The sequence below is a fragment of the Megalobrama amblycephala genome, linkage group LG11 (genome assembly GCF_018812025.1).
Source record: "Megalobrama amblycephala isolate DHTTF-2021 linkage group LG11, ASM1881202v1, whole genome shotgun sequence".
Taxonomy (NCBI): Eukaryota; Metazoa; Chordata; class Actinopteri; order Cypriniformes; family Xenocyprididae; genus Megalobrama; species Megalobrama amblycephala.
Genome location: NC_063054.1, coordinates 1,831,391 through 1,849,459, shown reverse-complemented (window position 1 = coordinate 1,849,459; position 18,069 = coordinate 1,831,391). Strand labels below are relative to the sequence as shown.

General features: G+C 38.9%; 1 protein-coding gene and 1 pseudogene across 1 annotated transcript; one reads left to right on the top strand and one right to left on the bottom strand.

Moving 5' to 3' along the window:
- The first annotated feature begins 6,278 nt into the window (after window positions 1-6,278).
- Window positions 6,279-7,785, top strand: LOC125278885 (annotated as a pseudogene).
- A 5,191-nt stretch (window positions 7,786-12,976) lies between these two features.
- On the bottom strand, window positions 12,977-17,686 carry rpf2 (ribosome production factor 2 homolog). The gene is made up of 10 exons (XM_048208278.1): window positions 17,528-17,686; window positions 17,018-17,150; window positions 16,892-16,929; window positions 16,316-16,355; window positions 16,148-16,229; window positions 15,986-16,062; window positions 15,810-15,909; window positions 14,791-14,893; window positions 14,573-14,717; window positions 12,977-13,340 (listed from the first exon to the last, which is right to left on the bottom strand). Exons 1-10 carry the CDS (start codon window positions 17,548-17,550, stop codon window positions 13,158-13,160), a joined length of 924 nt encoding a protein of 307 aa, XP_048064235.1. The 5' UTR covers window positions 17,551-17,686; the 3' UTR covers window positions 12,977-13,157.
- Between the last annotated feature and the right edge of the window lie 383 nt (window positions 17,687-18,069).

Sequence of the window (18,069 nt, the reverse complement as noted above, 5' to 3'; positions counted from 1 at the left end):
GAACAACGCCAGCCAGTGCGGCATTTTTATGCATATGTATGAGACAATATTTTCATTAAAATATCATTAGTTTTAACGGGGTTTTTTATTACAGTAAAAGATTAGTAAAGTCGTTTATTGGTTAGAGTCAGCCAATGAAATGGGACGTTTTGGTGGTCCATGTAGCAGCCTTTCATCGCGATGGAGGCATCGAGCAATTCCAGGGTAAGTTTTTCTTTATAATACTTATTAAAACAGATTCAAAATACTACTTTATAATTAAAATATTATTGCAACTTATGTTGCTGCCTTCGGATGAGGCCCAGCAGATTCCTTACAGCACTTTCTATTTCTGAATTTTGCTCCTGTAGAAAGAAAACAATATAAGTTGCATTCACGTAAAATGCAACAATAACAACAACAATAATATTTTAATTATCAAGTAGTAACCCACCCCACATGCATGGCACAGGGTAATTATTCTGTTAGAAAAATATTGCACATGGGTCACGGAGTATCTTGTCTTATTTTTATTTTAATCAATACTCACGATGTTTAAAATCACTGATAATATAAATAAATATACTTCTATGTAACTATAAAATTCATATTATATGAAAAAGTTCATTATAAAAGTTACAGAACCACCTAACGCAGTCCACCTTCACTAACAGTAGTGAAGGTAACGTTATAGATATGTCAAGGAAAAATTATTTTAATTTTGAATCTGTTTTAATAAGTATTATAAAGAAAAACTTACCCTGGAATTGCTCGATGCCTCCATCGCGATGAAAGGCTGCTATATGGACCACCAAAACGTCCCATTTCATTGGCTGACTCTAACCAATAAACGACTTTACTAATCTTTTACTGTAATAAAAAACCCCGTTAAAACTAATGATATTTTAATGAAAATATTGTCTCATACATATGCATAAAAATGCCGCACTGGCTGGCGTTGTTCATTGGTCAGGCATCGACCAATAAAACGGCTTCAACCCCCCTCACCCTCCCCCTCCCCCCCCCCCCTCCCTCTCCCCGCTCTCTGCTCTCTCACATCTGCTTTCAAGTGCACAAGTCAGTTTTGCACCAGGAATATCGCAAAAAGAGTAGCAAAAGTCAAAGCGCCAGAAATTGAATTTGTACTGCCAGATCTGAGAGGCTGTAAGTGCCGACTTGAAGCTGTACAGCGAAACTGAAGTAAAGAGCAAAAGTAAATATGCCTCACACATTTGTGTTTGTCGTTTTGTATTTGTGAATGCCATTTTACACATTTGTAACTATTAATCTGCAACTACAACTTCGTAACACGGGTGTTTTGATTGTTGTCTGTGTGTGCAAATCGAAACATTCAGCTTTTCGCGTCAGGGCAGTGATTGTAAATTTCAATTTACAAATACAAATATTAATACTACAAGTTCTCACATTCAAATCAGCAACCTCTCGGGTTTTGCTACTGAATTACTTCCATACTTTGTTGCTATGATACGGAATATCCATGTCACTGTTTACTTGTAAATGATTTTGCAGGAATTTGTTTCAGCCTTAGGCCGTGTGTCAATTTAGCACCATTTCGCTGTAAATGTATGAACTAACTCACGATTGTAACCGATAGGCGTGGTTTGGGCGTGGCCTCGCAAGGGCAGCGAAACAAGTGCATTCTGGGAGTTGTTGTCTTTCATCCACATTAGTCAAAAATACATTTTCTGCCTTTTCTCAGTCTAGAAAGCTCCAAATTCAAAAATAATTTCACATTTCTACTACATAAATGACCAATTTTAAATACACATTCATCTTTCCAGGGGTGAAGTACCCCTTTAATGACATTTTAATGACAAGTTCAATTTGTACCACTGTACTTGAGCTCAAGATACATATTTATGACACTATTATAATGACCTCATGACAGCCAATGTCAAAACCAACCACATGACAGTTTAATGTAATGTTAACCCATAAAGCTAAATAATGTCAAGTTGTCATGACAAAGACACTGACAGGTTATGATGTATTGGTTTATGTCAAGTTGTCATAACTCGGACATCTCAAACAATGTCATCTTTGCATTAAAAATGACATAATTGAGCGAATGACACTTAATGACAGTTGTCATAAACATTCATAAAACCTCCTTCATATTCATGACACGTGTCATGTCATGATTATGAAGGTGTCATGTCAGTCTTATGCACACCCCTTCAAGTAAAGTGTTACCATATATTTCTGTCACACAGCCCCACTTTTGATTTATTAATCAGAATGTACACATTCCATCTCATTCTGTGATATACTGTATTCAAATTCCATATTTTATGGCTGGATTCAGTGATTCTGTCTGCATTTTCCATATTGTGAAAATCATTTGGCCATAAACATACACCAAGCTTGACCAAGGAGCTTGCCCCATCTCGGTCACCAGCATGTCCTGTTTTAAGGGTATCCAGTCCTGTGCTTTTTGTACCTTCCCATCCTGTGGTTCACAAATTGGCTGCCACACCAGAGACTGTTCACGTCATGCCTGCCAAGCCTGAGTTTCCCCATGTTATGATTACCAAAAGGGTACACAAGATGGCCGCCGAGCCAGTGTTTTCAGGAAAGATGGCTGCTCTGCCTGCATCTTCAGTCAAGATCGCCTTCATACCAGAACATCCAGCTGTCACAGATGCTACATCAGAATCTCTAGCCATCATGGACGCCACGTTAGAGTCTTCAGCTGTCATGGATGCCACATCTGTGTTCCCGGTTGTCATGAACGCTGCACATGAGGACTTTAAGGCTGTGCCTATAGGCACTTGAGACTGGCTTCAAGCTTGGAGGACACACCACTGACATTGGTGCTTGTAGCCCTAGACCAGTGCTATATAGACCACCGGCCTCAATGCTCTCAAGCCTGCCGGTCCCCACACCGTCCATCCCAGAGGTAGTTTCCTTGTTCTCTGTTCTCCCCGTCACAGCACTGGCCATTTTGTGTGTTTGGGACACGCACTGCCCTCCAGTCCATGAGTCCACTCCAGAGTTCACTCCAGTCCCAGAGCCCAGCCTTATAACCTATGAACTCTGTCTGCTCTTATCGCTAGTAAAGCAGTAAAGACTTACATCGCTTCTCTTGTGGCTCATCGACTGAAAATTACAACCAAAAGCTGCTCAATGTGGCATCGTATATTATATTCCGAGTCGTGTTACGGTAAAAATAGCAACAGAGCAGCGTCAGTAGCTCACTGAGTGCAACCATCTGACGTCATCGACATAGAACGCACTGTGCACCTAAACAAAATGGCGCCCCCATTGTCCAAATATGTCATGGACTTTCTTTCTATGTTTCTTGATTTCATTATGTTTTCCCTTGTTCGGTTTGCCTGTGTTCTAGATATCATTGTTTGGATTGTCCATCTATGTTTGACCGTTTGCCTGTTTTTGGACTTGATTGTGGATTACTCCTTCTAATAAATACCGCATTTGGATCCTCAACCTTCGTGTCTCTATGCAGTTCGTTACAATTTCAATGCTTTTGCATTCTTTGACAAAACACTTACATTCCCCCAAGAAAATTTGTATTCACTTGCAAAACCATTGTGATATTTTCATATGAAAATAATATGAGGTGGGGGGAATACTGTTTTTCAAGTGCTTTTATGACCAAATGCAAAGTTTCTTGTGGGAACGCAACACTTTTTACAGAGCCCTGGAGCTTGCAGACTTTGCTCTCCGTGCCGTTAGCTACTCTATGGTGGCCATGGTTGCATGGAGTGATATCTATGGCTTAACTTTTCGGGGTCCTTCATCCCCCTCTTCTGACCCTGAAGCTGGCCCTAGCTGGAGAGAGGGTCAGAAGGTCAGTGTGGCTGCCCGTGTCCCACCTCTGAGGAGTGGGGGTTTGAAGCAGCAACCTCACAAGAAAACATTGCTGTGGGAACCGGGGGTGCTGATGACACGACTTGACACGACTTTTAAATGTTTTTCAGCACCTTTATTCATAAAATTACTCTACTACATTTTTATGTTGTCGAAAATGGTTTGATGACTTTGAGAAATTAATATAGGCTATTTCACTGGTTGAGGACCAGCATGTCTCAGAACTCATTTGACACTTATTCATGTTCACACAGACATTGATGAAAAACTAGAGGTCTTGATTAAAGCATTCATCAGCATTAGGGGCCACAGAAAGCGTTTTTCATTACACTATGCTACTTTTCCAATGTTTTTTCTATTTGAATGCGCTAGACGGATGTGTTTAACCATTGCGCTCCTATCTTGCGTCTTTATCTCGCGCATGAAACGGCGTTCTAAAAATGTAGCGCTCAAGATAAAAAAACGCATCTCAAAAATCACGTTCTTGGGCACCGCAATATGACTGAAAGGGCTCTTTACTATTAACGATTAATGGGGCAGAGGCTCAAGATTAATTCTTGCATGTCTCTGTACTCATAATGAACTGTGATGTGATGTTGAATGGGTTTATGTTTTAATCAGGGCCCAAGCGAAAATTCGCGCAGGGCCCTCTTGTTTTTCTAAGGATTATTAGGGCCCAAGCGAAAATTCGCGCAGGGCCCTCTTGTTTTTCTAAGGATTATTATTTTTTTTTATTTATTTTTTTTTATTTTTATTTTTTTTATTTTTTTTCCGTCTTCCGGGGCTTTTTGGGGCCTTAACATGCTCAAAAACTCTTGAAAATTGGCACACACATTGGAATCCGCGGCCAACAGGGCCGGGCAGAAGCTGGTACCCGGGCGTGGCAGGGGGGCTCAACAGCGCCCCCTTGAAAAAGGTCTGAAAATTTGGTCCATATATTAAACACGCTTGCACGTATTAGTCTGAAACTCGGTACACATATAGACCTCATCGGGCCGAACAACTTTCGTGCTCTAAGTTAAACGTCACGCCAACAGGAAGTCAGCTATTAAGGGTTGTTTGAAAAACGCATGCTCTGGAATTTGATATACTCCTCCTAGACGATTAATCCGATCGCCACCAAACTCGGTCAGCATGAAGTCAAGACACTGATGATTAAAAATTGCCAGGGGATTTTTGATATCTCGAACGGTTTGTCCGTGGCGAGGCAACGAATTTATGGCGAGAAAAAGGAAACAGGAAATGTGTTATAACGTCTGCATACATATATTGATCTTTATGAAACTTCACAAGTGTGTTCGTTATAGGAGTCTGATCACATGTATGTGACTATTGTGAGTCAAAGTTATAGCGCCACCAACTGGCAGCAGGAAGTGTATCACTTTTTGAAATGTTTTGAGATCACCCTCTTATTTTTACCTGATTTGCTTCAAACTTCATCAGTGTAATGTCAATACACAGCAGATGTAGACCTATGACAGGATTTTTGATATTTGAAATATTGTTGCCATGGCAACAGGTCAAACTGTAATAATATTCTTGAGTGTTTTTGAGGCTCTTAACATGCTTCAAATTGCATGAAACTCGACACACACATCAATATTGTCAACCAGTAGACATGGACAAAGCCATAGAAATGGGCGTGGTGGAGGGGCTCAGTAGCGCCACCTTTTGACAAAAGTGGGGGGTTTGTTTTTCCTACAGTCACCAAACTTGGTACACATATTGTTCTCATCAAGCCGGACAATTTTCTAATTTACATTCATTAGCTCCGACCAACAGGAAGTCAGCTATTTTGGTTTGAATGTTAATTTTTTGAAAAAACAGGCTATGAATTTTATACTACTACTCCTACAGGGTTTATCCAATTTACACCAAGCTTTTTTTAACTTGTTGCTAACACATTGAAGTTGTTTAATTGCAAACGGATTTTGGATATCTCAAACGGTTTGGCCGTGGCGAGGCAACGAATTTATGGCAAGAAAAGGGAAACAAAGTGTTATAACTTCTGCATACATTAATTGATTTTGATGAAACTTCGGCTTAGTCTTCGTTGTACAAGGCTGATCACATGGATGTGACTATTGTGATTCAAAGTCATAGCGCCACCAACTGGAAGCAGAAAATGTGTCACTTTCAGCATACATTGAGATCACCCTCTTATTTTTACCTGATTTGCTTCAAAATTCATCAGAATAATGTTAAAACTTGGCACATGTAATCCTTTGAAAATGGGCAGGGAGGAGGGGCTCTATAGTGGCACCTTGTAGTGCAGTAAATGTGGAGTGAATTTGACATAGTCCTTTGATGTTTAACCGTTTTAAGTGCCTATTGCCCGCTGTGCACAGTTGCCCTGAAGCCACCGGGGTGGCGGTGCCACCGGGCTTGGGCCCGCCATCGCTGCTCGCAGCTATATTAATCATTTTTTTTATGTGCATTGATAAAAAACCCTGTAAATGTATGTATCTAAAATAAATGATTGCATCTGCTTACAAAAAAATGCCACAGAGATGGCCAGCTCTGAAACAGTTATGTATCATGTCATTCAAACATAAAAACATTTTACAGAGCTGTTTATTAAATGTTATATTCTGCTATACACATATGGACTATTGAAAGTGTTACCTTTTTATTTTTTATTCTGGATGCTATCAAGATGATAATCTAGATTAGTTAGAAGGTAATCTATGTATAGAATACTAAACTGTAACATTATTAACATTTTAATATTTGCTAAAATGCAAAGTCCCAGACCAGTTATTGGATTTGACTATTGAAATTACAGTGTCACTTCTCGCCATGTACAAATTACAGATTCAGTAAATAAAATCTATCCAATCAGCACAAACTTCCCCTAAAGCCCCGCCTCCCTGACACAGTATTAATTAGCCATCCGCAGACAGTTAGGAGACAGTGAACTCTGTGACTGTACAAGAACCACAGTGTGTTTGATCTTTAAACTCTCAACATGGTTGATGCATTTTGTGCAACTTGGACACTGGTTGACAGCCAGAACCTTGATGAATACATGAAAGCACTGGGTAAGTTATTTTTTTGCAGAAAGTCAGAATTCCTCATAACGTCTTTGCTGGTCACAGGTGAAGTAGTGCATATAGTGTTTAAATGCATGAATTATAATTTCTGTGTGGTTTATAGGCTATAATAATAACTGTTTTGTTCTGTCTGTAATACCTTCAGATTTTTTTGGTATTGGTTCCCACAGGTGTTGATTCTGCCATTAGGCAAATGGGCAATAATGCCAAACCCACAATTGTCATCAGTCATGAGGGTGACAGTTGTCTTGAAGACGCTGGGATCTGTCATAAGAACTGAGATTTCTTTCAAACTGGGAGAGGAGTTTGATGAAATCACTGCAGATGACAGACAAGCAAAGGTTTGTGTTTATTCATTTACTGAGTCTACAGCATATCTGACATCAGTTTCATGAAGCAAAATAATGTACTTTGGCAGGTTAGGTCTCTTTTACACTGCTTGAATTTTATCATACATGACAATTTGTTTTTATATCATGCACGATAAAACTTCTAAAAAACAGATTCACATATTTTCATTTCATTTCAGTCCATTGTAACCTTGGAAGGAGAAAGTCTTGTTCACGTTCAGAGGTGGGACGACAAGGAGACAAAGATTGTTAGAGAAATCAAGGATGGCAAAATGATTACTGTAAGCAGCATTATTATTATATTATATTTATATAATATACATATGTATTTTATGTTCCTAAATTTCCTCTCCTGGTCTTTGCTGTTTCCAGACCTTGATCTTTGAGGGTGTTCAGGCTGTCCGCACATATGAAAAGGAATAATGTCAAACTGATGGATGTTTCACTGTTACTTTGGCATTGTGACTGTGATTTCTCTGAATGTTGCAGAATGTCTCTGAGGCTTGCCTTTCTGTCAAACTGAATGAAATAAACATTTTATCAAAAATGGATTCTGTTTTCTACTGTCTTATGTGTAAACACTTCATTCTCATTAGATTGATATTGCAGTTTTCATAATCCTATTTTTTGTAATTTAATCAAAACTGTATAGCAGTATACATGTACTATGCAATACACACACACACACGTGCACGCATGCGCGCACACAGTATACAGTACAGGGAGTGCAGAATTATTAGGCAAGTTGATTTTCTGATCATATTTTTTTCCCAAGCACATTTTACCAATTCCAATCCACATCAATCTTAATAACTACTATTAATATTGTTTTTAATCATTTATAAGTGATATATAATTGTTCATGAAGGCTGGAAATGAAAAATGCCTTATATTCAGGTGTGCAGAATTATTAGGCAAGTTTTCTTTTACAGGCAAAATGAGCCAAAAAAGAGATTTAACTCAGACTGAAAAGTCAAAAATTATTAAATACTCATGAGAAGGACGCAATACTAATGCAATACTAGAAATTGCAAAGTTAAAGCATGACCAAGGGACAGCAAAATGCTCATTGGGTCAGCGGGGTCAGACAACAACAGGTGGAAAAGAAAAGACACATGTTAACTGCAAAATAATTAAGAATTAAGGTGAAGAATTAAGTGTGAAACCATCAGGAACCCTTTAGTCTCCAGCGCCACCATTTTCCAGAGCTGCAACCTACCTGGAGTCTCCAGAAGTGCAAGGTCTCAGGATCTCAGAGACTTAGGTTAGCTAAAGAATCCTAAAAAATGACCCGCACTTGATAAGAATCACAAGCTGAAGTGTTATAAAATACATGAAGACTGGGTTTTAATAGGGCTTATAGACAGACAGCTTGAGAATGACTCCTGATGGACCAGCACCACATCCTCTTGTACCACTGTTTGAAGAATTTATCCAGAATCTGGCAGTAAGGTGTTTGAGTTCACTTTTAGTCCATCTCTTATCCTGAAATGTCTGTCTTGCAGAGATGGACTAAAAATGATCTTCCAAAACTTACTGCCAGATTCTGGAAGATAAATTCTTCAAACAGTGGTACAAGAGGATGTGGTGCTGGTCCTTCAGGAGTCACTCTCAAGCTGTCTGTTTATAAGGCCTATAAAAACCCAGTCTTCATGTATTTTATAACACTTCAGCTTGTGATTCTTATCAAGTGCAGGTCATTTTTTAGGATTCTTTAGCTAACCTAAGTCTCTGAGATCCTGAGACCTTGCACTTCTGGAGACTCCAGGTAGGTTGCAGTTCTGGAAAATGGTGGCGCTGGAGACTAAAGGGTTCCTGATGGTTTCACACTTAATTCTTCACCTTAATTCTTAATTATTTTGCAGTTAACGTGTCTTTTCTTTTCCAGCTGTTTTTGTCTGACCCCGCTGACCCAATGAGCATTTTGCTGTCCCTTGGTCATGCTTTAACTTTGCAATTTCTAGTATTGCATTAGTATTGCGTCCTTCTCATGAGTATTTAATAATTTTTGACTTTTCAGTCTGAGTTAAATCTCTTTTTTGGCTCATTTTGCCTGTAAAAGAAAACTTGCCTAATAATTCTGCACACCTGAATATAAGGCATTTTTCATTTCCAGCCTTCATGAACAATTATATATCACTTATAAATGATTAAAAACAATATTAATAGTAGTTATTAAGATTGATGTGGATTGGAATTGGTAAAATGTGCTTGGGAAAAAAATATGATCAGAAAATCAACTTGCCTAATAATTCTGCACTCCCTGTATATCCACAATTTCTGAATAAAAGTAATTTCAGAAACATTTAAACATTATTTAAAATACATACAATTAAACTGCATTAGATAACTCAAGATTATATTGCTCTTTTATATTAAATGATATCGCTTCCATCCAGTGCTAATCAATACTTCACATAATTCACACATCAAAGTAATCAGTCTATGAGATATTCTTGTTCTTTCACAGATAATATTTCTACACAACAGCTGTTCTGTTTCAAATCATTTATCTTCATCCATCAGCGTCAGTTTACACTTTCTGATTTAGTGCCATAAACTCATAAAACTTTAGAAAGCAAACAAAATACATATTGAATTTTTGCTCTATAACCGTATGATACTGTACAGACCTTTGTTTACATGTTTCAGTCTGGTTAATATTAACATACATTAATATCAAAGTTACTCAATATTAATGTAGTCTACTGCACTGAAAGTTTGCATTCACAAAACTAATGTAATGGAAATAATGTATGGGAAGAAAGGTATATTTCAAACGATTTTAAAACATTTGCGTTCACCCATGAAACTTTGCAGTCAGTTGCAAAACCAACGTGATATTTTAATATGAAAATAATATAAAGTGGGGGGAAAACTGTTTCTTAGTGCTTTTTTGAGCAAATGCAAAGTTTCTTGTGGGAATGCAACACTTTTTACAGAGCCCCTAAAGGGGCAAGGTGATGGAAAAAATTATATTTCAAAGCATTTGTGTCCCCAAGAACCTTTGCGTTCTCAGTTATATAATGAAAAAAATAGTAGTATTTGATATTAACATCTTTTTTAGTTGACATGATTCAGTGATTCCTCTGAATTTATGTTTTGGTTGATAGAGTGGCAGTGCAGGAGAAAAGACATCAGTTACTTGATTCAGGAAATGAATTCTAAAACCATGTAGTGAAGTAATGTCTACAAACTGACTGAGCGAGGGAAAAATAGAAATATATAATCCAGTTGAATTTCAGTTACCACAAAACAACTTTATACGCCTACTTTAAATGTATTTTCAGTTTAGTGGTAATTGGTTTCTCATATTATTTATTCTGGTGAAAATTATTGTCTAGATCGCAGGTGAAGTAGCAGCGTATCAATTTGAAGGTCAGACACACATTTTCAAGAAAAAAATGTCTTACAGGTGACCTATAATGCCCCTTTCACAAGATGTAATATCAGTCTCTGGTGTCTCCAGAATGTCTGTGAAGTTTCAGCTCAAAATCACCCACAGATCATTTATTATAGCTTGTCAAATTTGCTCCTATTTGGGTGTGAGCAAAAGCCCTTTAAATGCAAATGAGCTGCTGCTCCCGCCCCCTTTCCAGAAGAGGGCGGAGCTTTAACAGCTCAACAACAACAAAGCTGGAGAATCTCACGCAGCCTGAATGAGGATTGTCAGTAACGGTGTTCAGCCTTACATTGTTCAAACCGGAGTCGACACTGATGGAGAGACTCAGGAAGAAGTTACAACTTTTAGACGTTTCTGAATGGTTAGTGGATAAATGTATGTAGTTGCTGTGGAGTTGATTCAACTCATCCACTAGCATGTGCCGTCATGTTCATCTTTTGTGTTGAATTGACCCTCGTTTGTGAAGCAGTCCGGCGTAAAATGACGGCATGTCAACAACACTCTACTACAACAACTCTTCTCTATAGCCCGGGATACACTGCACGATTTTTGCCTGTCTCAGACGAAAGATTGCCATCGTGAAACAATCGTGGCAATTTCTGTGATCGTGGCTCTTAATCGGTGGTCCTAAAATGTCGTACAGTGAGAGAGGTTCAAAGACGATTGTTTTCCCGGTCTTGCGACCAAAGATAGCCTACGATAATTTTCTGACAGTGTTAGAAATTCAGCATGATCGTCACACAGTGTTGATACGACCTTCGTCTACTGACCAGTCAAAAAAAAATGCGACATGAAATCAACGCGACTTGGTGCTAAAACTTAAAAACGCATACCTCAAGCTCTTTTCCCTTCTTCGCCACTTCCTTTTTATTTTCAGCACACATAAAAACTACAACTGCCAAAGTGTGATTCAACATGGTGTTTTGTTTACCACTAGCGCATGCTGATGACGTTTTATTCTTCTATAGAAACTTGCATCGCAGCCTACGAGTCAACGGATGTCATCATCATACAGTCTACATGTCGTGCCCAAGTTTAATAGATCCATGTCACACAGTGTGATAAAATAATGATCTTATAGGATTGCTAAAATCGTGCAGTGTATCCAGGGCTTAAAGGGATAGTTCACCCAAAAATGAAAATTTGATGTTTATCTGCTTACCCCCAGGGCATCCAAGATTGTAGGTGACTTTGTTTCTTCAGTTGAACACAAATGATTTTTAACTCCAACTGTTGCCGTCTGTCATTCGTATAATGCGTGTCAATGGTAACTCCATCTATAAGAGTAAAAAACATGCGCAGACAAATCCAAATTAAACCCGGCGGCTCGTGACGACACATTGATGTCCTAAGACATGAAACGATCAGTTTGTGCGAGAAACTGAACAGTATTTATATCATTTTTTACCTCTAATACACCACTATGTCCAACTGCTCTCCACATTCGGTTAGTGAGGTCTGAACGCGCTCTGACAATGGAAGTGACATCTTGTGCTCGTTGACGGATACGTGCGAGAGATCACTTCGCCTGTCAGAGCACGTTCAGACTCACCAACCGGATGCTCAAGGCAGTTGGACATAGTGGTGTATTAGAGGTAAAAAATGATATAAATACTGTTCGGTTTCTCACACAAACCGATCGTTTCGTGTCTTAGGACATCAATGTGTCGTCACGAGCCACAGGGTTTAATTTGGATTTGTCTGTGCATGTTTTTTGACTCTTATAGATGGAGTTCCCATTGACACGCATTATACGACTGACAGACGGCAATGGTTGGAGTTAAAAATCATTTGTGTTCAACTGAAGAAACAAAGTCACCTACATCTTGGATACCCTGGGGGTAAGCAGATAAACATCAAATTTTCATTTTTGGGTGAACTATCCCTTTAAAGCAGCCCAACATGGCCCCGCCCCCTTTGTTGCGTGTTACTGGGGGTGGGGTTTATGTAAATGTTAGTGATGTCACTAACCCAGGAAGAATCTCATTGTAGTCCCTACCAGCCGTTTGTTGTAGTCCTTAAACAGCGAATTCTGTAAAAGAAAATATCTCCCTTTGCATTGAACTTTGAGCGTCGTAACTTTGCAGATGTTGTTTATGATCAAACAGCAACATTACACACTAACTAAAGTTAAAAAAGTCAAATCATGATCAACCACCCCTTTAATGTTTAATTGACAAGAGTTATCTGTTTCTGGGACATTAAAGTCCAACAGATGATGAACGAGTCGTGCTTCACATCTGACCTCAGCTTTACAGTTCACACACACACACACACACACACACACACACACACACACACACACACACACACACACACACACACACACACACACCTGATCTGGAGAAATCTGTTTATTGCATCACATTTCCATTATATTTCCTGTTGAAGCGGCAGCTGGTCATGTGATTGTGTTTGTGCGGGAGGATCGACCGTCTGACGCAGACTGATGCTACACAAACACGGTCTGTAGAGAAAGTCTGAAGCGTCTGAAGTCTCGTATCAAACACAGTCAGTGTGTCAGACGTCACTCTCTGTTCGGGGTGTTTTGGGTGATGCGCTCTCTGCCGGCTCCTCTCCTCTCCTCTTCCTCAGGCCCTTCATCTTGCGTGTCTGTAGTTTGTTCAGGTCCTGCTTCTGCATGTGTAAGCGGCCAAACCTGGTGCCGAAGGCATCATGGGAAATGTTCTTCTTCTTCTTGGGCTGCAGGTGAGATGGAGGTGAAGCACATGACTATCACAGGAGAAACATCTGGAGCTCGTACTGTACACAGATCAGTGCTATAGAGTCACATGTCTGATTAACTTCTGAATTCTGTTTTAATTCTGGATTCCACCTCAACAGTCAATTGAAATTTTAGTAATCAAAAAAAAAAAAAAAAAAAAAAGGTAATTAACTGAAATCATGAAACTTGCATAATTTAACATTTAATTTAATTTTATGTTAATAATGATATTAGTCATCAAAAGCATGTCTAATCAATTTAATTAATCAATTTATTAATTTTTTAATATGAAATGTTTTTTTCCAAGAATGCAGTGTTGTCCGTTTCAATTTAGGTTCTAGATTTAGGATTTAATACAAATTTATTATCAAAAATTGTAATTACATGAAGCCATAAAACAATTTAATATTTTAAAATGCAATCAAATTAAAATTGAAGAATTCCTTATATTTTTAGTCAAACAAAGTGCTGCACAGATGTTTACTGTTAAAATTAAAAATTTTACTTGAAAAACAAATTTTATTATTTTATTATTATTACTTTTGAGAAATACAATCTTCTGTATAATTTGAAGTGTACAGGGTTACTTTTGATTTATTAATCCAAAATGTGCAAATTTCATCACATTCTGTCATACTGTATTCAAAATTCCATATTTTTATGATTATTTTAGGATTCAGTGATTATGCATTTTAAATATTGTGAAAATTATATGACCATAAATATCATAAGTGACTGATAAGGACATAAAACGCCTCATAAATGGTCCAGATCATGTTTGTTTTTAACTGAAAGATGTGCACAGGTTTGTGTGAGGGTCAGTTTGGGGGTCAGAGGTCGGGTGGGACACAAGACAGAAAAGCAGTGCTCATCTATGAGATGATCTGATGATAGTGTGTGTGTGTGTGGGCATGTTTTTGTGACATATCAGGACACAAATGTGTATAATGACATGGGTATTACAAGGAGAGGGTGATTTATGAGGACATTACCCATGTCCCCACTTCTCAAAAGGCTTATAAATCATACAGAATGAGTTTTTGTGAGAAAGTAAAAGTGTGCACAGTTTCCTGTGATGGTTAGGTTTAGGGTTAGGGGTAGTGTAGAGGGAGAGAAAATACGGTTTGTACAGTATAAAAACCATTACGCCTATGGAATGACCCCACAATTCACAACAACAAACGTGAGTGTGTGTGTGTGTGTGTCGCACCTTCACTCCTTTGGGCTTTTTGTGAGCGGTTCTGTACAGGTCGTCTGAGGCCATGTGACTTCTTCTCATGACAAAGTCAAAGGAAGGTCCCATTTCCTCCAGCTCGATCCGGGGCGTCCGGCAGCCGGACTTCTTCAGCAACACTCTGTAAAGACACTGATATGAAGCGTGTGTTTGGTTGGTGTGCTGCAGTGATCCGCAGGCGTCGTGTGTTTCACCTGTAGCTGCGCATGTAGATCTTTCCCTCCAGCGCCGTGAAGTGAAGCACGTGCTCCAGTCCGGCCAGACGCACCGCAGACACTCGGGGTCCACAGAAGAAATCTGACACACAGAGAAAGACGAGAGGATGGTTACGACACACTTCACTCTCCTCAAGAACACACGTGAAGTTTCTGTCATTAATTACTCACCCTCATGTCGTTCCACACCTTTGTTCATCTTCAGAACACAAATTAAGATATTTTTGATGAAATCTGAGAGGTTTATGACTCGCCCATCAATATAATCAACACTTTCAAGGTCCAGAAAGGTACTAAAGACATCATTAAAACAGTCATGTGACTGCAGTGGTTCAACCTTAATGTTATGAAGAGACGAGAATACTTTTTGTTCGCAAAAACAAAACAACAATCTCTTCTCGTGTCATTCTCATACATTGTTAACGTCCAGCGCTTCCAGGTTCATCGTCAGAACGCCGGCTCATTATTGGCCGGCTCCTGCGACAGCATCAAACGCATGCATCATGCTGATCACATGACCAGCTTTAGCCAATAGTGAGCCAGCATTCGGACAAACACTGAAGCTCTGCAATGTGAATAGCTTAGAATGACATGGGAGAGAATTTTTTTTGAATAAAGTTATTATTTTTGTTTTGTTTTTGCACACAAAAAGTATTCTCGTCTCTTTATAACATTAAGGTTGAACCACTGCAGTCACATGACTGTTTAAACAAATGTTTTTACTACTACTCTGGAACCTGAATGTGGTAATTTTGTTGCAATGGAGGATAAACTTCTCGGATTTCATCAAAAATATCTTAATTTGTGTTCTGAAGATGAACGAAGGTCTTACGGGTGTGGAGTAATTAATGACAGAAATTTCATTTTTGGGTAAACTAACCATTTAAATTAACTTAAGATTAAAAATCCCTCCAGTGCTACTGAATCAGGTGCACCATCTGTTGATCTTAGTGTCACGATGCTGCTGGATCTGTAAGTGTGTTTGGAGGGCGAATCACCTGTCAGCACGTTCTTCAAGCGCTGGTGCTCACGGTCCGTGTCGAACAGCTCTCCAGCAAACACCAGCATGGGTTTGGTTCCCACAGGACACGTGTCATTCTGCACACGGGACACAAACGCTCGGTTTAGAGTCAGATTAGAGTCACACGGCGCTCGCATCACCACTGCTGCTCACCTTCACGTCTTTCAGAGACACAAACTTCTCGATGCCCAGCTCAAACATGTCCAGCACGTGGAAGTCAAACATTCGTCCTGTGAAGGACACAAGCAAACATCAACACAAGCACTTCCTTTAAAGAAGAAATCTGACATCTCAGGATTAACCGAAGCCACGCACCAAATATGAGGTTGTTGGGTCTCTTCTTGTTGTGTGAGCCGAACAGAAACAGGGAACAGTCTGATTTCTTGGAGAAGAATTCCTGAAGGAAAGCAAACATATGAAAGTTACGTGCCAAGGCTTCGATACGAGACACACTGCGGTCACAGGAGTGAATCATGAGCTCACCAGAGCCGTGGAGTCCTCGAAGGGCCGCACCATGTTCTTCCTGTCGAGACAACATCATCATCATCATTATGCTTTTTCAGATATGATCTTTCAAGGAGCTGTTTGTGACTGTAAAAGCTCTGCAGAGTTTAAAAATGCAGAAAAATTGAGTTGTCGTCTCCTAAAAGAAGTTATTCTGAGTCGTCAGTAATTCAGTCTCACTTCCTACTGAAACTATGTTAGTTTGTAACTAATTTGCATAATGCCAGTCTCTGATTTTCATTGGCTGAACAGCTTTGCCCCGCCCTCAAACACTGTAGTTGTATCTGAGACAAGATAATGGGAGTATTGTTTGAGAACAATCATAACAGACTGGGTCATCTGACCAATCAGAGCAGAGCAGCTCTCAGAAAGGCGGGGTTTAGAGAGACCGAATCCTTGATCGAAGCGTTTCAGTCACTGAGAGAAAAGAGCTGATGCTGCAGTGAATAAAGTGTTTTTAACCTTATATATCAATGTAAACCTGTTCTAGGAGACCCCAAAAACAACATTAGAAACTATTAAAATTGCACTTTAATACACTGAAACTCTACTTACTTCTTGTACAGCACAGCATTGGGTTTCTTCAGCGCGTACTGAAAACAACAGATAGACCAGATGAGAAACACATCCATCTGATGATGATGATGGTGTAAGAGGAAGATCTGATCTTAACTGACTCACCACGTCCTTCAGGGCCTGAGAGAGAGTCTCGCTGGTGTTTCCTCCTTTAATGATCATGCTGTTCTTCAGGTTCTCGATCAGTTTGGGCTCTCGGCTCTGCAGGAAGCGTTTGGAGCGCCTCGTCTTGGGCTTACTGAGGAACAATCCACAGAAACTCACGGTCACGTGTGTGTGTGTGTGTGTGTGTGTGTGTGTTTATGGGGTCTTTCCACTGACTTCTACCGTTTCTCTCTCTCTCTAATATATATATATATATATATATATATATATATATATATATATATATATATATATATATATATATATATATATATATATATAAAAAACATTCACACAAATTCATAATGTATATCCATATGAAGCACTGCAGATGATGTTAGTTTCGCGTGTCTCCAGCGAAGAATCCAACAAACACTGATCTCACACTTACAGCGACTAAACTACCTTTCTAAACAAGAGTTTAACTAAAGCGACAATAATAAATGTGAAGTCTTGATAAAGTTTACTTACACGATCCCGTCTGAATGTGTCATGGTTAAACTCTGTCTGCAGTGATGGGAACACGTGAAACTGCGAAGCCAGGAGCGAAACAATGTCAACTTCCGGTGAAGCCGGAAGTTTCATAATACAAGTCTCTATTATGGTTTTCATTTTACATCAAACAAAACGATAGTTATTTGTTTCAGGTTGAAATAACTCCGACACGTTGGTTTGTCTTATTTACAGACTCCATGAAATCAATATGCGAGTCTTGAACGTTTAGTCCATTTATTATCTTTGAGGTCATCAATATTCTAGTGCGCTAAAGTAAACACCGAACCAAGTGTTAGCAGATGTATAGGCTACATTTGCAATTTACAGAACAAAATTATATTTTAAAAGGAAATACGTCATTACACGAATGTAAACTTTGTAAAGCTATCTGAGAGCTGTTACTCATTGCAAAAAAAAAATTAAATAAATACATAAATATCTTGCAATTTCCTGAAATTGTAACTTTTACCTCAAATGCGGGCTGTCATTTGTGTCACTGTAGAATTTAAGCGGATGAT